Consider the following 26,485-nt stretch of genomic DNA (forward strand, 5'->3'; position numbering starts at 1 on the left):
TTCACGGCGAGAATGGGCGGGGTCACGATTTCCTTTTCCGGTGTTTTGACCGTCAACCAACGTCACCGGTAAGTCTGGATGCTCACGTGTTTTTTACTTATTTATTTTTACGTCATACGGGATTGAAGATGTTTCAGTAAAAACATTAAATAAACGAAGCTTTTCTAACTAGCCGGTGTCGCGTATTTGACGGTTTTGACAGGTTCCGGTTTGGAAAAGTTGAAGTCAAGCCAACGCCCACTTGGATGCCTCCACTATCCGCTTTTAGCTATTTAGCATTGCGATGGTTCCATGCTAATATAAATAAATACAGCATGCAAAGGCAGGAAATAAGATTTGTAATAACAATTAGATTAGATTCGCCTTTAGAATTAGAATGGGAAGGCTGCAGTTATATCCGACTAAAATTAGTTTGCAAAGTAGCATCATCTTTACGCATTGCAACTGGTTTGCTTGTGATTCGTCTTTTCTTACCCCGATAGAAACACGTCACTCGGGATTGGCCATTTTCTGTCGCCGACTGATTCTAACGCGGTCATAATGTCAACAAAGTGTTTGCACGAAAAACGCTTGGATTAATCCACAACCGTTTTATAGTTGCCGGCCTCTCATTTGAAAAGCACGACAATTGAGTGGATGCTAAATTTTGATTGACAGGAATTCGCCCCTATCAAAGTGAAGGGCCGCTGGGGGGAAGGCAACCCGTCTAAACACGTCATTTAATATGCCCCCCACTGCAAAATAAAAAGAAAATCGTGTGTATGTCAACTTGCATGATAATAGTAATAATAATAATAATGATACATTTCATTTCTGAGCGCCTTTCAAAACTCTCAAGGTCACTTTACAGTCACAGGATAAGTTTTTCTGTGGGTGAGCAGCGGCAGCCACATGCGCAACCCGGAAGTAACTCAAATAGAATAGCAAGACAAATAGATAGAGATCTAGCTAGCAAGGCAATAGATAGCTAGATAGCTAGCCAGCCAGCCAGATAGCTATTGTACGGTAATAGAGAAATGTTTGAACTTTTATAAAAATTGACAATGATGGCAAATAACTACAATGATACCTTAGCTTACGAACGCTTTAGCTAACGAAATGTTTGCCTTATGAACACATTCGTGAGAATATAATCTTGGCATACAAAGTATTTTTCAGGAAACACACGGAGAGCCACAATGAGTGATGTGTCGTTCGCAAACGAGCCGGTTCTTGGAGCTCCTAACAAGGAGCAGAAAATGGGTTGAAATTTATGTTTTATGGGGACCTCGGAACAGATGATTCTCATTTTAATGGTTTCCTATGGGAAATTAATGTTTGGAATACACACTTTTCACCTTACACAAGGACATCAAGAGGGGTGAGGCCTAGAAACTCATGGAAAAGAACTCCGTCTTCAGTTTCACCTCAGAAGAGACTTTATTATGATTTAAGTATTGGAAGAGACACTATTATGTTATATATATATATATAGATATATATATATATATATATATATATATATATATATATATATATATATATATATATATATATATATATATATATATATATAGTAAAGTCTCGTTATGTCGATATTCAAGGGAGTCCGAAAAAATATCGATATAACCGGGACTATCGATATATCCGACCCTGTTCACATGTAATTTTCTCCGTGCGTACATAGAAATAGTATCGATATAACCGGGACTATCGATATATCCGATATCGATATAACGAGACTTTACTGTATATTTACTGTAGACTTTACTATATATATATATATATATATATATATATACAAATATATATATATATATATATATACACAAAAACAACAACAATGAAGACCATCAATTGGGTGTTGTAGCGGCAAGTACTGCGGCTGACCCGGTTTGTGGTTCTCCTCATCTCTGTAGCGCCAATGGCTCAGTCCCGGCCCCGCTTGGACGAAAGCCAGTTCCAGTGTTCAATATGTCTGGGGTTGCTGAAGGATCCCGTCACCGTCCCGTGTGGCCACAGCTTCTGCTCCGTGTGCCTGACCAGTTCTTGGGACAGTCAAGCGGTGTGCAGCTGTCCTCAGTGCAGAGCCACCTTCAGTCCAAGGCCGATGCTGGGGAGGAACACGCTGCTGACCGAGTTGATCCAAGGACTGGGTGCCACCCGCCTCAGTCAGACGCCATCTGCTCCGGCGCTCGGACCGGACCCGGGCCTTTTGGCTGGGCGCCAAGGCTTTCAGCATGTCACCTTTGACGTGTCTTCAGTTTATCCGGAAGGCCCAGTTGGGGAGGTGTGTGGATTGCCGAAAATATCATGTTTAGGCAATTTTTTCTTGAAAAGTCCATCTTGAAAATGGCTTTAACAGTAAATCTGACACCAAATCAATTTCTTCTCCTCCTTCAGCCATTGTGGGTTGACAAAACTGCAATTAAATCACCACAACAATACATTTTCTCATGCCGCTCGCTACGATACAGTGTGCTAGCTCTGGCCAGTATGCGCTTATCACTAGCGACTGGTGATAAGAGCAGTTTGCAAAAACTCAGACGTTGGCCAGCGTCTTGAAGAAGGCGTTGGTACTCCTTTTGGATTGCCAATTCGAAATGTGATTGGTTAGAGCAGGGGTGTCAAAGTCATTTTTTGCCGCGGGCCACATTGTAGTTATGGTTTCTTCTCGAGGGCCGTTATGAATTTGGGGAACCCATTAGAATGTTTAAATCCCTTCAAATATTACTTATAGAGCACACAGCAAATTAATGAATAACTCGTTTTCAAATCTGAAGTCAAGAATAATGACTTTTATTGTGGTTGACATCCAAAAATATGAAATTTTGGCTCAGTTTTTAGCAATCATCATGGAATTTAACAAGTTTGATTTGCTTTCGCGGGCCGAAAAAAATGATGTGGCGGGCCGGATTTGGCCCGCGGGCCTTGATTTTGACACCTGTGGGTTAGAGCAACACTTTGATCGACACATTTAATGCTCCAGGGCCTGCAGAAATGATTGTGAAGGCGTTAGGGTTGATTTCTGACCCTGGTCACAAATAATGGCTGAAATGTGATTGGTTGAATGCTTCAATACGAAAACGCACATTCATGGACAAAATCTAATTCACATCAGTCTGTGATTACGATATTTTTAGGCCAGCAGAGAAGGCCTTGCAGGCCCTGACACTCCATCGCTGGTCTTTTGTATTGGAAAGATTTTGCAGACGCGCACAGCATTTCAAGTCTCTCCACTTTGTTACGTCTGCAGAAACATTTGCTGGAAACTCACCTCGATCTGACCCAGCGAATCACCAAGAAGCAATCAGAGCTCCGGCAGCTTCAAAAGGCTTCAGAGTCGTTCTCCGTGAGTCGCCAAACTGCCCGGATGAATCTACCAAACAACACGCTCACCCTCGGTTGTCTGCCATTGTTTTTCAGAGCATGGCCGAAGCGGCCATGGAAGACAGCGACGCGATCTTCTCGGAGCTGCGCAAGTTCTTCCAGCGTCGCCGGGCGGAGGTGAAGGAGCTGATCAAGACTCAGGGGAAAGCAGAACTGGCCAGAGTGGAAAACCAGCGCCGCCTACTGGAGCGGCACATCAGCGAGCTGAGGAATCGAGAGGTCGCGCTGCTAAATCGCGAACGGGTGGAGAGGACGTCATGTTTGAGTCCGTCCGCCTAGCGCCCGATCGCTAACGCGGCGCCGTGTTTTCATTTGTCTGCGCAGACGGGCGAGTCATTTTGCAGTCCGGCCGCCATCAGTCCTCACGTTTCTTTTGCGGGGGTGAGAAAAGCCATCTGGGATCTGAAAGAACACCTGCTGGGTTTGGAAGCCGGCGAATTTGCCAACGTGGCCACCGCAGGTGCTTTCGGCTCTTTGCTTTGAATCCTGTCGCGCGGCCACGCGGGAAGTTGCAATAAGACGCCGTCTGTTGTGTTCTTCGCAGTCAGAAATGTTCGCGTCCTGCAAGAGGGGAAGTCAAGTCAAGGTGAGCTACCATTCCCGAATTTCGCTACCATTCGCTACCATTCCCGAATTTATTCGGGTGTTGTTTTTTTTTTGTATCTTGCATCTTTATTATTTTTATAACATTTAAAACCATTTGCAATTGAACATTTGAATACAGAATGCCTTATGGCCAAATTGTATAACAACATCCTTTTGTAACTGCAAATTATTCAACAATGAAAACAAATTATTCAACAATGAGAACAACCAATCAACAAAATTAAAACACAGCAATAACAATAAAGCAAAAAAAAAAGTGATTGATAATGACAAGTTTCCCCTATTTTGGATTTATATTCGTACAATCTTTTGTTTGACTGTTTTTTATATTCCTCCCATTTTTCCCATCTTGTTTTAAACTTCCCCGCTTGCACCCTCAATATGTGTGTGAACCTATCCAACTCAAATATCTCTTCCACTATTCCGATCCATTGGTTCTTTGTTGGTGGGTCAGTTTTGAACCATTTTCTTGTTATGGCTTTCTTGCTGGCTATCAGCAACACTTTTATCAAGTACTCATCTCTTGATTGCACGTTTTCTTGATTTAGGTCAGCTAGATACATCACTAAGTCGGTTTTTGGTATTTCGTAGCCAATTATCTTTTTCAGTTCCCTCCAGACTTCTTCCCAATAACCTTTCAACTTTTGACCTTTCCAGAATATATGTGCGTGATCCAACCAAATTCTCTCCAATGTCTTAAAGCGGTTGTTGATTGTTGTATTTTGCACATATTTGACCATTCTTCCTCTGTTATGTTGTTTTGAAGTTCCTTTTCCCATTTCTTTTTCATGTATAGAGTGGAGTTGCCTGACGAGATTACTTTATTTTTCCTTCCTTTATACGCATCCATCATTATCTGTATTATGTCATTTCTTTTCGTTGATGTATCCATTTTTATTATTTTTATATAGTAATCCCTTACTTCTTTTATTATGGTATACCAAATATTCAAGGTGAATGTTGTTATTGGGTCCATCGAGTCCTCTATTTTCCGGAACAGTCGTCTGTCTCCCAGCAGCGTTTGAATTGGGTAACCCTCTTTTGTTTCTTCAATTGTTTTCCATTTGGCTTGATACTCGCGATTCTTGTTGTTCGTTTTTGCATTGCTACATTACGTCACTTTATATACGTCACTTCCTCACTTTACATATGTCACCACCTCACTTTACATATGTCACTGCCTCACTTTCCATACGACACTACCTCACTTTACATACAGAAATTACATGTATTGTCTGTTGTCAATTGTATGTCTTTTTTAGCCACGTTATAAGTGCCTTGCATGTCTTGCACGCTGGGTCCGAGAGGACATTAATTTCATCTGTGCTGTATGTCATGCTTATTAGCATATTTGACAATAAAGCTGACTTTGACTTTGACTTTACATCAACATGTCACTGCTCTGAGCTGTGCTGCCCGATAGTAATCTTTAAAATTTGGTATCCCCAATCCACCCTTTTCCTTTGGTAACTGTAGTGTCGTCAGTCTGATCCTTGGTCGCTTACCTCCCCAGATAAATCTTGTGATCAGTTTGTCCCATTCCACAGATTGTTTTTGTGGTATGGGTATTGGTAGCGACTGGTATAGATATAGCAACCTCAGAAGAATATTCATTTTCACTATTTCTTATCCTGGAGCTTAAATCTAGGATGGGTGTTGACCACCTCCCCATGTCTGCTTTGATGGCTTGGTTAATCTTTGTATAGTTTGGTTCAGTTTGTCTATGTGCTTTGTGATGTACACGCCGAGATACTTTACTCTTTCAGCATCCCACCTTAATTTGTATTTTCCCTTAATTGACTTTGATGGAGTGTAATTTAGTGCTAATATTTGTGTTTTAGTCACATTCAGTCTATATCCTGAGTAATGTTCATATTCCTCTAGTTTTTGCATCAGTATCGGGAGGCTATCTTCCGGTTGTGTCAAATATATTATCAGATCATCAGCAAACAGGCTGAGTTTATGTTCCGAGTCTCTCATCTCCATGCCCTTGATGTTGTGGTTCTGTCTGATTGCTTGGGCTAGGGCAGACATGGGCAAACTACGGCCCGCGGGCCACATACGGCCCGTTAGGCTTTTCAATCCGGCCCGCCGAACTTGCCCAAATCATAGTACAAACAGTGTCTAAAACTCATGACAAAAAGCTAGCGAACAACAGGGCAGTTAACTGAAAAGTTGCCTGCCCCATTTTTCACAACTTGAAGCAAAATGAGACCAAACCCATTAAAAAAATTGTCACAAAGTATGTATTTTTTTTTAATCAAGAATGCACCAACTACAAATGCTACCTTGCTTAATTTACGGCAAATGCGCATGGCTGTCAATTTTGCTACAGTAGTCGATTGTCATTGAGGTGCACAATGCAACGTTTGCATTGATTCCTACGAGCCACTAAGCCCCTTTCATGAGTCTCACGTACACTTTACAGTCACGGTTTAATGTAAATTTACGTTTTGTAGCGTCACATATGTTGTTAGCTTCTTTTGAATCTTTCTTCTAGTCTGAGGTTCTGTGCATCTATTTTGGAAAATGACATGCAATTGCACGACTTTGTAACGCTTGCGAAAGTCCGGAAGAAAGAAGCAGGCTTCTGATTGGCTGCCGAGCCGAGTATGCAAATTTCAACTGCAGGTAATCTATGTTTGTGTGCTCGGCGACGGTACTCGTGTATTGTTTGTGCTTGAAGGCGAGGGCGTCACTGAGGAGTTTGTCGAGCGCGCGGTCAGGACAAACCATCTATAATTTGGCGGAATTTAACACAAGTAGGTATTATTGAGCTTGAATATTTCGTTGTGTAATAATATGTTTTGAATATTGAAAGTGATTCCATTTTTCAATAAATGTTGATTTCTTTAACTTTGCCCTTTCGATGGAAACTTAAAAACAGACGCAATCTTGATAAATCACAGTGCATATGTTATTTTAATCTATTTCCATTTCCTCCTCCAAGTATCTGCGAAATAGTATGCAAACGCCATATTCCTTGAGACAAATTTATTAACTGATCAGGGATATTTTTCACATTTGAAAGACAGTTAATAAATTGGGTTGTAGTGTTCTTACTGTGCTATGAGGTTTGTACATACTACATTTAAAGGACAACCGGCACCATTTTTTGTTTTTGTTTCCCACTGACATCAGAAAAACGTTTCATAGCATCTAAAATACCCAAATCAGGCAGGCTGATATTTTTAGTTAAATGAAAAACACCAATAAAAATGACTTCAAAATGAATCCGGAAATGGTCAGTTTCAGAAGGTCCCGCCCCCTTGTTCGTGACGTCACGCCAAGACGTCTTGCCTTGCTCGAGAATCAAAATAATGGCTTCAGATTCTGAGAAGATGTTTTCTTGTTCTTGTTCTTCTGAAGAGGAAAGCATAAATGTTTGCAATTGATTCTAGGACTCCTCCCATATCAATTCGAGCCGTCAATGACAGCAATGTAGCACCCAGAAAAAGCAGAAGATTGCGCCCAAGCTCCGTTGGAAATGGGCTGATTTGTCAGCTGGGAATTTGTGTCAGCGAATATCAAATAGTTGTCTTGGTGCAACACACAACGATTCACCATGGCGTTATTTATGTGTTTTCCTTCTAATTTCGCCATCAACACGGATCAACACGAAGTTTTCAGACCAAACAAAGTACCCAAAATGCATTGTATGTCGCTTTCTCGGTCAGGGGCGGTCCAAACGTGACGTCACATGGGGATCGTCATCAACTCGAAAACAAGACTTCATGAATATTCAGCGCAAGTCTTAAAACGTAAACTATAGCTATATGCTGTGGAATCTTTGTAAAATACGCTCAGTCAAAGTCATTTGAAGTGATTTTATAAATTATGGACATAACTTGTTCAGAGTATTTCCGGCCCTAACATTCCCTCCAAATGCTCCTGGCCCGGCCCCTCTGTCAAATTTTAGAACCCAATGTGGCCCGCGAGTCAAAAAGTTTGCCCACCCCTGGGCTAGGGGTTCAATGAAGATATTGAATAATGTTGGTGAGAGGCAACATCCGTGTCTTGTCGATCTTTCTAGTATTATTCGGTCTGTCAAGCTGCCATTCATTTTCACTCTTGCAGTTGGACCATTATATAGTGTTTGTATATTTCTAATTGAATCTTTGTTAAAGCCGAATTTTCCCATGACTTTGTATAGATAGGCCCAGCGGAAACTATCAAATGCCTTTTCTGCATCCGTGCTCACCAACATTGCACTTGTTCCCGCCTTATGGATCGCCTCCACTATGTGTATAGTTTTTCTTATATTATCCTGGGCCTGTCTATTTTTTATAAAACCCGTCTGTTCTCTATTGATAATATCGGGCATGACTGACTCATATCTTTTTGACATAATCGAAGTATATATTTTATAGTCGACATTAAGTATGGATATTGGTCTGAAGCTCCTGCATAACTCTTTATTTTTACCCTCTTTTGGTATTATAGAGACGATTGCCTCTTTCCATGTTGGGGGAATTTTACCCTCCTTCATGGTATATCTGAGTGAAGATAACAAAAGTGGGCCTTGTTCTTGTCTAAATATATATAATATTATATTATTATTTGACATAATCGAAGTATATATTTTATAGTCGACATTAAATATGGATATTGGTCTGAAGCTACTGCATAACTCTTTATTTTTACCCTCTTATGGTATTATAGAGATGATTGCCTCTTTCCATGATGGGGGAATTTTGCCCTCCTTCATGGCCTTTAGTGAAGATAACAAAAGTGGGCCCAGTTCCTGTCTAAATATCTTGTAGAACTCTGAGGGGAAGCCATCACTACCCGCAGCTTTACCATTTTTTGTTCCATTGGTCGCCACCTCCAATTCTTTTTCCGTTATCTTAGACTTCAGGAATTCATTATCTTCTTCCCTTATCGATGGTAATTTCAGACCGTCCAAATATTTTGCAATTCTCTCCTCATCTGCTGCCTTCGGTTGTGTATATAAAGTTTTATAATGTTGCTCAAATACTTCTTCTATTTCCTTTGGTTCTTTTAATATTGTATTAGTTTTAGGGCACCGAATCTTGTGTATTGTGTTTGCACCGAATCTTGTGTATTGTAAACACAATACACAAGATTCAGTGCCCCAAAACTAGCGCTTGTTGTGTCCTCAACCTTCTTGACAGTAATTTATTTGCTTTAGGTCCTCCTTCATAGTAAATCTGTTTTACAAAACGTGCTCTTTTTTCCACTTCTGTTAATAATATTCGATTTATTTCCCTTTGGGTTTCTGTAATCTTTGTTATTATCTCTGAATTATTTGTTGTTTTGTGTTGGTTTTCTAGTTCTTTCAATTGTCCTGTTAAGGTTTTACATTATTTTTCTCTTGTCTTTTTACAATGTATTGCATGTGCTATACATTTCCCTCTTATAACTGCTTTCAGTGCATCCCACACAATATTTGGATTCACTTCTCCATTGTCATTTCCTTCCTTATATTTGATTATATCCCCCTTTAGTTCCTGTACTAATTCCGTCATTCAATAACCTTGTGTTCAATCTCCAAGTTGTGTTTTTCCTTCTACTGTTGAATTTCACTGTCATATAAACGGCACTGTGGTCTGATAAATCTGTGACACCAATCCTACATTCTTCCACTCTGTGTTTGTCTTCGACCTTCATGAAAAAATAGTCTATTCTAGCATAGATTGCGTGTGGATGGGAGTAATGTGTGTAATCCCTATGCAATTTGTGTGAGTCCCTCCATACATCTACTATCCCGAGAGAAGTCTCCTCCACATATCACGATCCCATCCATTTCCACCGTGATAACATTGAAAAGATTCACAAAAAAAGCTTTTGTCGCAATCTGGTGGAGCATATACATTGATTAATGTCACCCTCTCTCCTTCCATCGTCCATTTGACCACAATATACCTGCCTCCTTTATCTTTTAGTTCTTTGTCAATTTCAAATTTACGGGACGCAGGGAAAATACCTCGGACGGAAGGAAGAGTCCAGGTACGGTGGCGAGTGGAGTCAATCATCCGGCATTGGCGAGGTGGCGCACTACTTTTCTTTTTTCACTTGTAGCATCACTTACTTTCTTTGGAGGCATGATTAGGGGCTAAAACTCTTCGTACACCTATATTAAACGCTAGAGCAAAACGCAGCACATCCGCAAGCGACAACAGTTGGTCACGGAGAGAGCGATACACCCGTACGCCGCTCAGCTCCCCACCCTCGCGTACGCACTCACGCGTCGTATTGAACCGAGGTACCACTATACAGCAAAATACATTGACGTGATGGAAGGACCGCTACAATGCGTCTTTTTTACGGTCATGGGGCGGTCCTTTAGTGACGTCACGTACGAACTCGTCACCAACTCAAAAACATGACTTCCTGAATATTCAGTGTGAGTCTTAAAACGTAAAATATAGCTATATGCGGTGGAATCTTTGTAAAATACGCTCAGTAGAAGTCATTTGAAGCCATTTTACAAATTATAGACGCAACTTGTACAACGCGTACTACAATTTTGGCCAGCCAGCATGTCACACACACGCACAGTAATCTACTGCGTGACAACTCTCAATACTGTAATTATACCGTGCAGATCCCGTCTCGGCAACATCTCCTGTAGTACTGTACACTCCTTTTTTCCTTCAGTGCCCACCGAGTTTCAGGCCGGAAAATGAATCAGTTTCATTGAACTACTTTTATGGGATGCTTTCCAAGCTGGATCGTGTACGGCGGGCAACACGCCTCGGCGTCCAATCGCGAGATCTGTTAGATTTCTCCATGTCTTCACCCTTTTCTTACGATGCGTGTATTTCTTTGACAGTGTTGGAGAAGTGCGGTATTTTCGACCTGCGCGCTTTGGATAACCGAAGCGCTCTCCTGAAATGTGAGTCACTGCATTCTCGCCAGCTGTTTGGAGAGCACCTCGCCCGTTCACTCACCAAGACGCGGCCGGCTGGGCTTTCTCTTGCCAGACTTCTGTCCTCATTCGTTCGACCCCTTCACGGCCCACAGGGAGCTGGGACTGACTCAAGGGAACCGCCAGGCCCGCCGAATGGGGGAACCGCAGCCCTACTCGGACCACCCGGCCCGCTTTGACGCTTGGGTCCAGGTCATGTGCTGTGAGGGTCTACAAGGAATCAGCTACTGGGAAGTAGAGTGGAGTGGCCACCAGGCAGCCGTGGGTCTCACTTACGAGAGTATCAAGAGAAAGGTCATTCGCTTGTGTCACCTTTGTCCCAAAGCCCCCCACACACACACACACACACACACACACACACACACACATATATACAGTAAAGTCTCGTTATATCGATATTCAAGGGAGTCTGAAAAAACTGTAATTATACCGTGCAGATCCCGTCTCGACTTTACTGTATATATATATACAGTAAAGTCTCGTTATATCGATATTCAAGGGAGTCCGAAAAAATATCGATATAACCGGGACTATCGATATATCCGACCCTGTTTGCATGTAATTTTCTCCGTGCGTGCATAGAAATAGTATCGATATAACCGGGACTATCGATACATCCGATATCGATATAACGAGACTTTACTGTATATATATATATATATATATATATATATATATATATATATATATATATATATATACAGTAAAGTCTATATATATATAGTGATACCTTGGCTTACGAACTTAATTGGTTCCCAGTGTGTATCCCAAAAAATAATTTCCCATAGGAAAACATTAAAATGAGAATAATCCATTCCCAGGTCCCCATAAAACATAATGTTCTACTTTCTAATTTTCTAGGCCTTAAAATTACATAAAATATACCTTATGTATAATAGATGTGCTATGGTATTATAATTAAAGAAATGAACTGTACTGTATAATAAAGTCGTTTTATTTACCTTTGTGATGGTCGTTGATGGCTTGATGGAATGAGGTGGCTGGTTTCATCAGCATTAAACACTTGATGAGGAACGTAGCCTTCTTCTTTCACCAGCTTGAGGAATGATCCCTTGTAGGTGCTTTCTCTGCGATCATTTGACCTAGTTCCTCATCAATTGTGTTCTGTTTAGCTGGGTTGATAGCTTTTTGCATCAAGTGTACAGATGGCTTGTGCGGGTTATTTGTGGAGCCTGATTGATGGGATATTTTAACCTTCCAGTCTACACTCTGCTTTTGAACTATCAAAGTTGAAACAAGTCCAAATTTCACTCTTTTCTATTAATTTTCTCACCATTTCACTTTTGTTTTTTGGTTTCAAGCTGTCATCTCCCTTTCGTCTGTGCGTGTTTTCTCACTCTGTCTTCTGCCTGTCTCTTTAATGTTTAACAGCCCCCCCCCCACTGCTGCATTTTTGACCAATCATGTGGCTTTAAACGAAGACGCCATTTTGTTTTTGGGAGAACAGCCTCACTCTCTCTCTGTCTGTAACCCCCACCCCCTCACTGCTGCGTTCTTGACCAATCACGTGGCTTTTAACCGAAGACTGGGCGCTGGGAATAGAGGACAAAAAACAGTCTGCTGCCTTTTTCTTGTGAGAACGGGCTCGTTCGCGAACGACACATCACTCATTGTGACAGCTCCGTGTGTATCCCAAAAAATAGTTCGTATGCCAAGTTAATTTTTCATAAATGTAAGGGGTTCGTAAACCGAGGTATCTGTGTGTGTGTGTGTATATATATATATATATATATATATATATAGATATGTGTGTCTGTCTGTATATTCTATGTATATATTTATTTTTTTATCTATACATTTTATAAAATGTTTGACCATAATTTTTTTTAAAGTCCTCAAAACTATAAATAATTTGTTAGCGTGTTGATATTTGTCCTCCAGGGGTCAAGCAACGAGAGCAGGTTGGGCTACAACAAGCAACGAGAGCAGGTTGGGCTACAACCGTTTATCGTGGAGTCTTTACTGCAGCGGTTCGTCTTGCAGCTTCATCCACGCGAATCAGACCGTCAGCCTTTCCGCCGACGCCGCGCCCCGCAGAATCGGCGTTTTCCTGCATCACAACGAAGGCCTTCTCCGCTTCTACGCAGTGCAAACGGAAGGAATTGAGCTTTTGCACCAAGTGAAAACCGAGTTGGAGCAACCGCTCTACCCTGCGATGTGGCTCGGGGCCGAGGCCACCGTCAACCTCGGCTGCATCGACTGACTGACAAAAGCGGCGACGACATTTACGGATGTGGCAAAAAAAAGATGAAGGGCCTCAGTGCAAGATTCTTTTATTAGGTGACATTAAAACAAGGAGTGGAAATGGACAGTCTGAGAAGACAACTCTTCTTCTTTTTAAATCTTGTTGAAAGCCGCAACGTCGACGCTCTGAACCTGAATGGCAAAAGACAAACATTTGCATGAGTTGCGCTGAAATATTGCAATGCCAAATACGCACGTTTCCCTGTTTATAGTAATGCTCCATGTTGTCCCTTCAATGAATATTTCTTGTAAAATATTCACTGATATTAGGAATAAGGACAAAGGGGGGTCGGGACGATGGAATAGTGGTTCGCACATTTGCCTCACAGTGCTGCGATGGCGCGTTCGATTCCGACTTTGCCATGTTTTCCATGGATGTTTTGTCTGAGCCTTGCAAATGGGCGCCAGCCTATTCAGGGTGTCGCCCGTGGGACAATTTGAAACTTTGGTTGGGACTTTAGCTAGCATCATGGTACTTGACATGCTTGATATGCTTTTGTGGGCCAAATAAAATAATGCGGCGGGCCAGATGTGGCCCCCGTGCCTTGACTTTCTCACCAGTGATGTAAGGCATTAGCCAGTTAGCTGAATAGAAGGAGAGCTAGCTAGTATGATATGAGCGATGCGACGGGCCAGATTTGGCCCCCGGGCCTTGACTTTCGCACCTGTGATGTAAGGGATTAGCTAGTTATCTAGCTCAATCGCTCGCTAGCTCAATAGATGAGCATGGAATTTTACAAGTTTGATTTGCTTTGGTGGGCCGAATAAAATGATGCGGCGGGCCAGATTTGGCCCCCAGGCCTCGACTTTGACACCGGTGCTTTAGATGCTGCTGCGCTAAAGGGACTGTCAATAAAACAAAAAGATTTCGCCATCATTTCTTTTTTTATGTCCAATATAAAAATAGAAATTACAGAATAGTATAATGTGTGGTATGTTCTCGATTTTGATGAGCTCAAAAATATTCCAATGTTTATCAAAGTAAAGCATAAATATAAATATCATAAATGAACAAATCTTCCTTCTTTAAAACGATGTTCCTTTGAGGTTTTCAAGGAATATTTTGGCCTTCCAATTTAAGAAAAAAAAATTCTAAATACAAAAACAAGGAAAAAAATCCCTTTCTAATCATTGTACCAAAAATGCAAAATGGAGACAAAAATTCCACCTTGCAAATTTTTAGTTAAGAGATGATTGAAATGAAATGCTGTTTTATATATCCCAGCATGCATTGCATACTACTTGTTCTGGGGGGTCAATTGTGGCTCAATATGACTTCATATATAAGGTGCACCGGCGTATAAGGCGCAGGGTGATCTTTTGAAGAAAATGAAGGCTTTTTTGGGAACACCTTATACAGTGATACCTCAGGTTACGAACGCTTTAGCTCACGAACTTTTCGCCTTACAAACATTAAATTCGGGAGCAAATAGTCTCGGCTGACGAACTAGTTTTCAGCGGATAAACTAAACCACACGGTCGAACAGGGTGGCGGGCTAGTTTTCGTCACCCCATTTCTTTGAGTGCAGATATGGTTTGTTATCGAGTGGAGTACTTTTGCTATTATGGGACCGAAAACGACCCTACCATAGGATAGTGTTCAGCCGAAGAAGACACAAAAGAAAATTACGGTCGAGCAGAAGGAGCTCATCAAAAAACACCAACGAGGTGGGCGTTTGTGTGACTTAGCGTCCCAGTACCAGTATGCTAAGGTCACCATTGCTACGTGTGGCTAAAGGTGTTTCTGCCTTGTTGAAGCAATGGTCTCAAGCAATAGAAGAGGTTGAAAAACTTCTGTTGATTTGGATTAATGAAAAGCAACCAGCAGGGGACAGTGTGAGTGAGGGTATTATCGCCGAGAAAGCACGGCAACTTCACTCAGATATCATCAAAGGGCAACCTGGAAGTTCGTCATCCATTGACAACGACCATCACAAAGGTAAATAAAACAACCTTATTATGTAAGTAGTTTATTTCTTTCATGACAATAACATTTATTATACATAAAATAAGGTATATTTTGCGTAGTTTTAAAGGACAACAGACACCGTTTTTTAGTTTCTCAGAAAATCGTTTTATAGCTTCTAAAACACGCAGGCTGATATTTTTAGTCATATGCAAAATACCAATAAAAATAAGTTAAAGTTTCGTTTTTCTACTTTCATTCCTTTCATCACTTTGCTGCTGTGAAATGTAAATTTCTCCACTGTGAGACTAATAAAGGCATATCCAATCCAATCCAATCCAAAGTGTCCCAAAACTACTTCAAAATGACCTCGGGATGGCGAGTTTCAGAAGGTCCCGCTCCCTTGTTCGTGACGTCACGCCAAGACGTCTTGCCCTGCTCTAGAATCAAAATAATGGCTTCAGATTTGGTGAATATGCTTTCTTGTTACTCAACCAGTTATGAATATTATTTCAATAGTTCTGAAGAGGAAAGCATAAATGTTTGCAATCGATTAAAGAAGTCCTTCCAGATCATTTTGAGGCGTCTGGACTCCAATGTAGCGTCCCTTGAAATGCACAAGATGGCGCCCAAGCTCCGTTAGAAATGGGCTGATTTGTCTGCTGGGAATTTGTGTCAACTAGTATCAAATAGTGTGTCGCTTTCTCGGTCAGGGGTGTTCCAGACGTGACGTCACGTCAGGCATCGTCATCAACTCCAAAACAAGACTTCCTGAATATTCAGAGCGAGTCTTAAAACGTAAAATATAGCTATATGCCGTGGAATCTTTGTAAAATACGTTCAGTAGAAGTCATTTGAAGTGATTTTACAAATCATGGACATAACTTGTCCGGAGGCGTCGGTTGTCATTTAAGGCTTATATAGTAGAAAATTATGTTTTACGCGGAACTGGCAACGGATTATTCTCATTTTAATGGTTTCTATTGGGAAATAAATGTTTGGAAGATGAACTTTTCACCTTACATACACTTTCTGGGGAACCAATTAAGTTCGTAAACTGAGGTATCACTGCACAACGTAAAATACGGTAGTTTCGTGTTTCAATACGGTATGCCGGAAGGTCATGAAAATTCTGGCACGTAGATGGCAAAAGTCAACTTACGTAGTCTTCAAACTTGGTGATCTCTTCTTCCAACATGTCGGTTCCAACCTTGTCATCTTCCACCACGCAGGAGATTTGAAGCTTCTTGATGCCGTACCCCACTGGAACCAATTTGGACCTTCCCCATAAGAGACCGTCGGCTCGTACGGAGCGGACGCATTCTTCCAGCTTAGCCATGTCAGTTTCGTCATCCCACTGGAACGGAGACGAACGGGAAACCGGATCGCTTTTGGATTTCAAGAACTTCTTGAAAACCGTTTGGAGTCGGGGAGGACGTTTTACCGGTTTGACGTCCAGTAAGATGGACGACTTGGCGATGACGACGGGCTTTTTGGCTTTCCTCTCGGCGTAATCTTTCAACCGTTGCGCTTTGAGTTTTTCCGCCTCTTCATCGTCGTCGTCGCTGCCAAACAAGTCCAGATCGTCTTCGTCGTCGAGGTTCGGTTTCACCGGGCCGGTGGGTTGCTGGACGGCCGTTCCCTGAACGGATCGACAAAGGTTGCTCACGAGCCGACGGCGACGAATGAAGCGAAGACTCACGTTTGTGTAAGGGACGGAAGGAGCGGCCAGTGGCGGCGTCACGGGGTTTTTCTCCAAAATGGCAACTCGGCATTCCAGCTTAGAAAACAAGGTCCTTAAATCTTCTACCACTGAAGGTGGAAACAAAATGGCAAAGTTTGCGGGTTAAATTCGTGTGTGGCCAATTTGAGCATCAAACAGCGACATTTTTTCACTTTTTCACTTTTTTCCAGCTTTGTGAATACAGTCAAACCTCAGTTTTCGACCATAATCCGTTCTAGATACCTTTTCGAAAATCGATTTGTTTGAAAACCAAAACAATTTTTTGCATTATAATCAATGTCTGTTTTTTTATCTATTATAAATATTGAACAATACAATACTGATATTGAACAATACAAACACATCGACTTTTTAGAACCAATTTTTGGTTGTAAACCAAGGCATAAAAAAACAACACAATTTTTGGTAAAAAAAAAAAAAACCAAATTTAACTGTAAAAACTATTTCAACAACACTAATGGGTCTGTAACAATGAGACGCCACACGAGGAAGTGACGTACAGTGATACCTTGGCTTACGAACTTAATTGATTCCCAGAAAGTGTGTGTAAGGTGAAAAATGTGTATTCCCAACATTAATTTCCCATAGGAAACCATTAAAATGAGAATAATCCATTCCCTGGTCCCCATAAAACATAATTGTCAACTAAATAAGCCTTAAAACTACACACAATATACCTTATTTTATGTATAATAAATTTGCTATGGTATTGTAATGAAAGAAATACCCTGTACAGTATAATAAAGTAGTTTTATTGACCTTTGTGATGGTCATTGATGGCTTGATAGAATGGATAGCTTTTTGCATAAAGTGTCTCAATGAGACTGGGATGTACATCTTAGAAGTTCGTCTGTGTAAGCTCTCAGTCGTACAGGAGTGGTCCATCGATGAGAAGGTTTCTTCAGCCGTCATCTGTACAAAAGTGAAGGTTTCGGACGTTTCGCCTCCTATCCAAGAGACTTCGTCAGCGAACTAAAGTCTGACTGGTCGTATCGGCCCCATTTATATATCCCTAATGTCCAGCCATGGCGGCGCCGGACACAGCTATTATAGGTCCCTACTCTCAGTGTGGGGGGAGCAGAGGACCACTCCCTGTGGCCCCACTGATTGTTCCTGCATTCCTGACTAACGACTGGCCCATTTCCCCCACTCTCACCGGTATCACCTCATCAGCATTACGAATGTTGCCTAACCTGTTTTGCCTAAGCAGGCTATTGTAAGAATGATCCAAATTGAACCTCACCCCACCAGACCGGTTTTCGTTGTTTTATAAGAATCGCTTCTTTTACCCCCCTTTCAAACCATCTATGTTCTTTCGCTAAGATTTTAACCTCATTGTCGTCAAATGAGTGGTTGCTAGCTTTTAGGTGCAAATGTACTGCCGATTGAGGACCACTAGTATTATCCCTGCGATGTTGATAAAGTCTTTTTTGAGAATTTGTTGAGTCTCCCCAATGTACTGCTCTTTACAATTTTCATTCTTACAATGTATGGAATAAACTACATTACTTTGTTTTTCATTTGGTAGCCTATCTTAGAAGTTGTGATATTGCAACAGCAACAATGCAGGCAGACACACTAGAAACTTCATTAATAGCTGGTTCCCTTGCTTGTATGTTCTCTTCAAATTGTATAGATGGCTTGTGCGGGTTATTTGTGGAGTCTCATTGATGGGATATTTTAACCTTGCAGTCTACACTCTGCCTTTGAACTATCAATAAAGTTAAAACAAGTCCAAATTTCACTGTGTTTTCTTTCCATTTCTCATTTCACTTTTGTTTTTTTTTCACTTTTGTTTCAAGCTCTGTGATCTCCTTTTCGTGTGCGTGTGTTTTTCTGTTTCTGTAACCCCTTCCCTCGCTCACTGCTGCCTGTGTCCTGCTGCGTGTCCCCCCTCCCTCCTCTACCACGGATCTTGACCAAACATGAGCGGCTTTAACTGAAGACTGGGGGCGGGAAATAGAGGACAAGGCTGCCATTTCAGCTCTCTTCGTTCACTTCAGAGAACAGACTCGTTCGTGAACAACACATCACTCATTGTGGCGCTCCGTGTGTTTCCCAAAAAATAGTTTGTCTGCCAAGATTACATTCTCGCAAATTTGACGTTCGTAAGGTGAAAAGTTCGTGAGCTAAAGCATTCGTAATCGGAGGTATCACTGTATAAGGAAGCATAGGGGAGTCGAGTGGTGCATTCAGGTGTGCATTCAGGTTTTTTTTTAAACTCATTTATGGTTGTAAACCAAGGCATAAAAAAACACTACATTTTTGGACAAAAAACGAATTGGTCGAGAACCGAGACGTTCGAAAACCGAGATTTGACTGTCGAGTCAAACCCGGGATTTCGACCATAATCCGTTCCAAAACATTTGGTTTGAAAACCAAAACAATTTTTCCCATTATAATCAATGTAATAAATTCTATGCATAATACGTTGTACTATGCATAATAGAAATGTCAGAAGACTGAAATGTATAAAGCGGAGGGATGTCGAGTGGTGCGTTCAGGTGCGCTCAGTTTGGCCGAGAACCCAATTTTTGGTTGCAAACCAAGGCACAAAAAAACTGAAATTTTTGGTATAAAATGAAATTGATTTAGAAACCGATATTGTACAGTAAAACCTGGGTTTTATCATAATAATAATAGGTTTCATTTATAAGCGCCTTTCAAAACTCTCAAGGTCACTTTACAGTCATACGATTCTGTGGCTGAGAAGCGGCAGCCACACGCGCCAGCGTTCACTCAACCCAGAAGTAACTCAAATAGAATAGCAAGATAAATAGCATTAAGCTAGTGGACTTTTTTAACTAGCCTTGCATTCATTCGTGAGCATTGGGCTAGCGGACTTTTTTAACTAGCCTAGCAGTCATTCATTAGCATTAGGCTAGCGGCCTTTTTTGAACTAGCCTAGCATTCATTCATTAGCATTAGGCTAGTGGAATTTTTTTAAACTAGCCTAGCATTAATTCATTCGTATTAGGCTCGCTGACTTTTTTAAACTAGCCTAGCGTTCATTCATTAGCATTAAGCTAGCAGACTTTTTTAAACTAGCCTCACATTCATCCATTAGCATTAGGCAGCAGACTTTCTTTAACTAGCCTAGCATTTATTCATTAGCATTAGGCTAGCAGACTTTTTTTAACTAGCCTTGCATTCATTCGTTAGCGTTAGGCTAGTGGACTTTTTTTAACTAGCCTAGCATTCATTCATTAGCATTAAGCTAGCGGACATTTGTTTGACCTGTTCTAAAGTCGTTTCAGTCGAAAAGCGAAACATTTCCTATTATAATAAATGTCTGCTTTTCTTAAAATTATTATTATTGCGATTGAACAATACAAACGTCTGTCAGAATGGAACGCAACACGAGGAAGTGACGTATAAGGAAGCGAAGGCGAGTCCAGTGGTGCATTCAGGGGCACTCAGTCTGGTCGGGAACCCATTTTCGCTTGTAAACCCAGGCATTAAAAACCTGAAATTCTTGGTCAAAAAACGAATTGGTTGAGAACCGAGACGTTCGAAAACCAACGTTGGACTGCAGTTAAAACAAGTCAGTATCTGGCTAATTTGGTTTTAAAAATGATTATTTTTTTTAGCAGTGTCAACTTCCTCCACACCGTCGGCCCGTTTCATCACGCTTGTGCTAATGCTGGCTTTGGACCGCTACCCAGGTTAGCATCATTTTATTCTTTTTTCAGCGCCAACAATTAGTTCAGGCTCTTGAAACTGGTTCAGTTCTTTAATGGGCCGGTTTCACATCCACCCTGATTCAGGATTCAATTTTGCCACGCTTTACAAATCTGCGTTTAGCATAATAATTTTCTTTTCTTGAAAACGGGGTAGGAAATGGACATACAGTAAAGTCTTGTTATATCGATATCGGTTATATCGATAGTACCGCTTATTACGATACTATTTTCATTTCCCTTGCACATTTCTAGTCTTTTTATGTATAATTAGTACCGTTTAGTACGATACCCGGTTATTACGATAATCCGGTTATTACGGTGCTCCTTTTCATCCCCCGCCGGCCATTTTTGTTGTTTATATCGATATATCCGTCGCGCCATTGGTCAACTTGGTCACGTGACACGCCATCGGTCGCGCCATTGGTCAACTTGGTCACGTGTCTTGGTTACGTGTCACGTCATCAGTTGCGCCATTGGTCGACTTGGTCAGGTGACTTGGTTACGTGCCCAGCACCCGTGTAGCAGAGCCATTTTCATTTTCAGACGCTAGCTCAGGGGTGGGCAAACCCAATGCGGGCCGCATTGGGTTCTAAAATTTGACAGAGGGGCCGGGCCAGGAGCATTTGGAGGGAGTGTTTGGGCCGGAAATACTCGGAACAAGTTATGTCCATAATTTATAAAATCACTTCAAATGATTTCGACTGAGCGTATTTTACAAAGATTCCACAGCATATAGCTATAGTTTTCGTTTTAAGACTTGCGCTGAATATTCATGAAGTCTTGTTTTCGAGTTGATGACGATCCCCATGTGACGTCACGTTTGGACCGCCCCTGACCGAGAAAGCGACACAAAATGCATTTTGGGTACTTTGTTTGGTCTGAAAACTTCGTGTTGATCCGTGTTGATGGTGAAATTAGAAGGAAAACACATAAATAACGCCATGGTGAATCGTTGTGTGTTGCACCAAGACAACTATTTGATATTCGCTGACACAAATTCCCAGCGGACAAATCAGCCCATTTCCAACGGAGCTTGGGCGCAATCTTCTGCATTTTCTGGTTGCTACATTGCTGTCATTGACGGCTCGAATTGATATGGGAGTACTCCTTGAATCAATTGCAAACATTTATGCTTTCCTCTTCAGAACTATTTGAATCATATTCATAACTGGATGAGTAACAAGAAAACATCTTCTCCGAATCTGAAGCCATTGTTTTGATTCTTGAGCAAGGCAAGACGTCTTGACGTGACGTCACGAACAGGGGGTTGGGACCTTCTGAAACTGACCATTTCCGGATTCATTTTGAAGTCATTTTTATTGGTGTTTTTCATTTAACTAAAAATATCAGCCTGCCTGATTTGGGTATTTTAGATGCTATAAAACGTTTTTCTGATGTCAGTGGGAAACGAAAACAAAAAATGGTGCCGGTTGTCCTTTAAATGTCGTATGTACAAACCTCATAGCACAGTAAGAACACTACAACCCAATTTATTAACTGTCTTTCAAATGTGAAAAATATCCCTGATCAGTTAATAAATTTGTCTCAAGGAATATGGCGTTTACATACTATTTCGCAGATACTTGGAGGAGGAAATGGAAATAGATGAAAATAACATATGCACTGTGATTTATCAAGATTGCGTCTGTTTTTAATAAGTTTCCATCGAAGGGGCAAAGTTAAAGAAATCAACATTTATTGAAAAATGGAATCACTTAAAACATTCAAAACATATTATTACACAACGAAATATTCAAGCTCAATAATACCTACTTGTGTTAAATTCCGCCAAATCATAGATGGTTTGTCCTGCCCGCGCGCTCAACAAACTCCTCACTGACGCCCTCGCCTTCACGCACAAACAAAACACGTGTACCGTCGCCGAGCACACAAACATCGACGACCTGCAGTTGAAATTTGCATAATCGGCACGGCAGCCAATCAGAAGCCTGCTTCTTTCTTCCGGACTTTCGCAAGCGTTATAAAGTCGTGCAATTGCATGTCATTTTCCAAAATAGATGCACAGAACCTCAGCCAGGAAAAAAAGATTCAAAAGAAGCTAACAACATATGTGACGCTACAAAACGTAAATTTACATGAAACCGTGACTGTAACGTCTACGTGAGATTTATGAAAGGGGCTTAGTGGCTCGTAGGAAGCAATGCAAACGTTGCATTGTGTACCACAATGACAATCGACTACTGCAGCAAAATCTACAGCCATGCACATGACCGTAAATTAAGCAAGGTAGCATTTGTAGTAGGTGCATTCTTGATTAAAAAAAAAAACTTTTTTTAATGTGATTAGTTGTCTCAGTGTGCTTCCAGTTGTGAAAAATGGGGCAGGCAACTTTTCAGTTATCTGCCCTGTTGTTCGCTAACTATTTGTCATGAGTTTTAGATACTGTTTGTACTATAATTTGGGCAAATTCGGCGGGCCGGATTAAAAAGCCTAACGGGCCGTATGTGGCCCGCGGGCCGTAGTTTGCCCATATCTGCGCTAGCTCGTGTGTAGCAGACGAGATTGAAGTGTTTGTGTTAAAAGGTAAAAATGGCAAGCAGAAGATTGATGACTTTTTTTAAATTGTATACATAATACAGTAAGATGTAAGCGTTGCAGTTTCCCTGTTGTGTTATGTACATGCCCACTGTACTGTATATGAATGCAATCGTTTTTTGCAACAATGTTTCTTGTTTTGTCTGCTGAAGCGCGATGATTTTGAAAATTATTAACATTCAATACTGTGTATTAAAGGACAGCCGATGTCACTTTTTATTCAAATGCAAATAAAAATGACTTCACGCCAAGACGTCTTGCATTGCTTGTGAATCCAAACAATGGCTTCAGATTCGGATAATATGCTTTCTTGTTACACATCCAGTTATGAATATGTTTCAAATACACTGTAGTTCTGAAGATTAAAGCATACATGTTTACAATCATTAAAGAATTATATGTGCCATTTTGAGGCAACATTGGGGGAACATCTCTCACCCAAAAAAAAGGGAGCTAATGGCCAGCTCCGTTTCTTATATGGCGCTTGGCTGCCCTCTTTTGGCGGCTTTTGTTTAATGCAGTTCGGCGCAGGATCGGATATATCGATAGTCCCGGTTATATTGATATTTTTTCGGACTCCCTTGAATATCGATATAACGAGACTTTACCGTACCTTGATATAAGTTTTTGTTCTCCTGCTCCAGGCTTTTGATTCGAGAGATCAGTTCTTGTTCGGCGGCGCTGCTGCTGTTGCTGCTGCAGGTGCTCTGCCACAGAAAGGGGTGGGGGCTTTCATGATTGGTCCCAGATGATCTTTTTATTAGCATTACCAGTCAAATTGTTAGAAGAAAATAAAATTTGGGGAAGCCATTACAATGTTTTACCCCCCACACACATATTACATACAGAGTGCACAACAAAGTCATAAATAACTAGTTTTCAAATTTGAAGTAAAAAATAATGACAGTTACTGTGGTTTATATCAAACAATTTGACACTTTGGTTTGGATTTTAGCTAGCATGATGGAATTTCACATGTGATTTGCTTTGGCAGACCGAATAAAATGATGTGGCGGTCCAGATGTGGCCTTGACTTGGACACCTGTGATGTAAGGGATTAGCCAGCTAGATGAATAGAAAGAGAGCTAGCTAGCTAGCTCGCTCACTAGCCAGCTTGTTCATTAGCTGTCTCGATCGTTAGCTAGATTGTTTCCTAGCTAGGTCGCTAGCTAGCTAGCTTGATAGATGAGCAGGGAATTTCACAAGTTTGATTTTTCTTTTGATGGACCGAATAAAATGATGTGGTGGTCTAGATTTGGCCCCCGGGCCTTGACTTGGACACCTGTGATGTAAGGCATTAGCCAGCTATCTGAATAAAAAGAAAGCTATCTGTTTCACTTGCTAGCTAGCTAGCTCACTCACTAGGCAGCTTGTTCCCTAGCCGTCTCAATCGCTAGCTAGATTGTTTCCGAGCTAGGTCGCGACCTAGCTAGCTTGATAGATGAGCATGGAATTTTACAAGTTTGATTTGCTTATGATGGATCATATAAAATGATGTTGTGGTACATATTTGGCCCACGGGCCTTGACATCTGTGATGTAAGGGATTAACCAGCTGGCTGAATAAAATGAAAGCTAGCTCTTTCGCTTGCTAGATAGCTAGTGAGCTAGCTAGCTCGACTGCTAGCTAGCTCGATAGATGAGCATCCAATTTCCCAAGTTTGATTCGTTTTCGCGGGCCGAATAAAATGTAGCGGTGGGCCAGATTTGGCCCCCGGGCCTTGACTTGGACAAGTGATTTATGGTTACAAAAATAACACAATTTATTTTCAAAATATGTCGTGAATAAATGTCATTGCATTTACAGATTTAAAAATGTTACTTCCAGGGTGAGGAAAAATTTACACCTGAAGTCAAGACTTCTTGTGGATTAATCATTCGACAATTTGACATTTTGGTTCAGATATCAGCAAGCATCACAAAACTAGCTAACTGAACAGAAAGAAAGCTCGCCAGCTCGCTTGTTAGATAGATAGATCGCGAACTCAATTTTTAGCTACCACGCTAGCTAGCCAGCTCGATAAATGAGCATGGAATTTCACAAATTAGATTTGCTTTCGCGGGCAAGATAAAATGATGTGGTGGCCATATTTGGCCCCTGGGCCTTGACTTTGACACCTGTGATTTCAGAGATAAGCCAACTAGCGGAATAGAAATAGAGCTTGCTAGCTAGCTAGCTCGATAGATGAGCATCAAATTTCAAAAGTTTGATTTGCTTCCACGGGCCGAATAAAATGATGTGGCGGCCCAGATTTGGCCCCTGGGCCTTGACTTGCACACCTGTGTTATAAAAGGTACTGTAAAATTGGGTATGTGCATTCAAAAAGTGAACTTACTCCCGCGAGGGACTTCTGGATGTTCTCCCGGGCGCGAGCGATGTCTTGAAGAATGGCATTGGCGCCCGCGTCCTGAAGATGGAAGGTGAAATGAGACATCAGGGGAAAAGGACGTCACGTTGAGTGGCAAAAGGCCACTTACGCAGACGGCCGGCGCCGACGGCAAAGAGTCGGTGAGGCGCTCGAAGAAGCGGCGTTCTGCCTCATCGTGGCGACTTTTCTCAAACCAGATCTTCTCCTGGCCCGGGAAGGTGGCGGCGCTCATGTTGCTAAGGAACAAAAAAAAGGGTGGGGGCACCGGTGGCGTGAATGGATAAGATGGTCATCACAATTAGCAGACGTCGTATGTGATGTGATGGTGGTGAAGGGCTTAAAGCAGATGTGTCCAAAGTGCGGCCCGTGGTTAATTTTCATCCGGCCCACAGACTCCGTCATAAAATCAATGACGTCTGGTCCGCACGCATGTACAATGAATCCATTGGGCAGTAGCGGTTAGCTGCGTAGGCTAATTGCTGCCATCTAAAGGCTCAATTAGGAACAGCAAATCAGACAGAGTCATTGACTGAATGAGACCCTCAATTTTCCATAATTGCGATTTTCTCAATTTTTAAAAGTTAAAAGTTCTAAAGTGGCAATTTTCTAAATAAAATATAAAATGGCTTTTCCAACTTTTTTAGAACGTTCTAAAATGGTGATTTTCTCATTTAAAACCATCTAAAATTGTGATTTCTCAATAATTTTTCAATTTTTTCTAAAATGGTGATTTTCCAAAATGTTCTAAAATGGCAATGTTCCGAATTTTTCAACATTTTCTAAAACGGCTATTTTCTAATAAAAAAAAAATCTAAAATGGTGATTTGCTAAAGTGTTTACATTTTCTAAGATGCTGATTTTCCAAATAAAAAAAAATCTAAAATGGGGATTTGCTACATTTTTTTAAGTATTTTTTTACTAAAATGGTGACAATTAACAAAATAATAATAATAATAATAATAATAATAATAATAATAATAATAATAATAATAATAATAATAATAATAATGACTTCTGTTACGAAAAAGGTAGTGTTCAAAAAAGTGAAGTTTAGTGAATATTCAATTTAAAATTAATTATTTATTGATCTAAATGT

The 26,485-nt window shown here is 41.0% G+C and overlaps 2 protein-coding genes across 4 annotated transcripts in view; one reads left to right on the plus strand and one right to left on the minus strand.

Annotated features, from left to right (window-relative positions):
• Positions 1–14,006, plus strand: LOC148895324 (E3 ubiquitin-protein ligase TRIM65-like). The gene is made up of 9 exons (XM_089000155.1): positions 1–68; positions 1,899–2,269; positions 3,236–3,331; positions 3,406–3,588; positions 3,694–3,829; positions 3,914–3,955; positions 10,772–10,834; positions 10,923–11,161; positions 12,770–14,006. Exons 2-9 carry the CDS (start codon positions 1,904–1,906, stop codon positions 12,992–12,994), a joined length of 1,350 nt encoding a protein of 449 aa, XP_088856281.1. The 5' UTR covers positions 1–68; positions 1,899–1,903; the 3' UTR covers positions 12,995–14,006.
• The window catches only part of eef1db (eukaryotic translation elongation factor 1 delta b (guanine nucleotide exchange protein)), an 18,882-nt gene continuing 5,541 nt past the window's right edge, over positions 13,145–26,485 (minus strand). For all 3 annotated transcript variants that reach the window (XM_089000152.1, XM_089000154.1, XM_089000151.1), the window contains exons 2-8: positions 25,499–25,625; positions 25,357–25,428; positions 23,635–23,728; positions 16,741–16,850; positions 16,483–16,680; positions 16,201–16,395; positions 13,145–13,264 (exon numbers count right to left, since the gene is read on the minus strand). In XM_089000152.1, coding sequence (XP_088856278.1) covers positions 13,226–13,264; positions 16,201–16,395; positions 16,483–16,680; positions 16,741–16,850; positions 23,635–23,728; positions 25,357–25,428; positions 25,499–25,621 — 831 coding nt within the window. In that variant the 5' untranslated portion in view covers positions 25,622–25,625 and the 3' untranslated portion in view covers positions 13,145–13,225. The remainder of the gene's footprint in view (positions 13,265–16,200; positions 16,396–16,482; positions 16,681–16,740; positions 16,851–23,634; positions 23,729–25,356; positions 25,429–25,498; positions 25,626–26,485) is intronic.

The sequence above is a fragment of the Hippocampus bargibanti genome, linkage group LG07 (assembly GCF_051943395.1).
Source record: "Hippocampus bargibanti isolate YZ-2025 linkage group LG07, ASM5194339v1, whole genome shotgun sequence".
NCBI lineage: Eukaryota > Metazoa > Chordata > Actinopteri > Syngnathiformes > Syngnathidae > Hippocampus > Hippocampus bargibanti.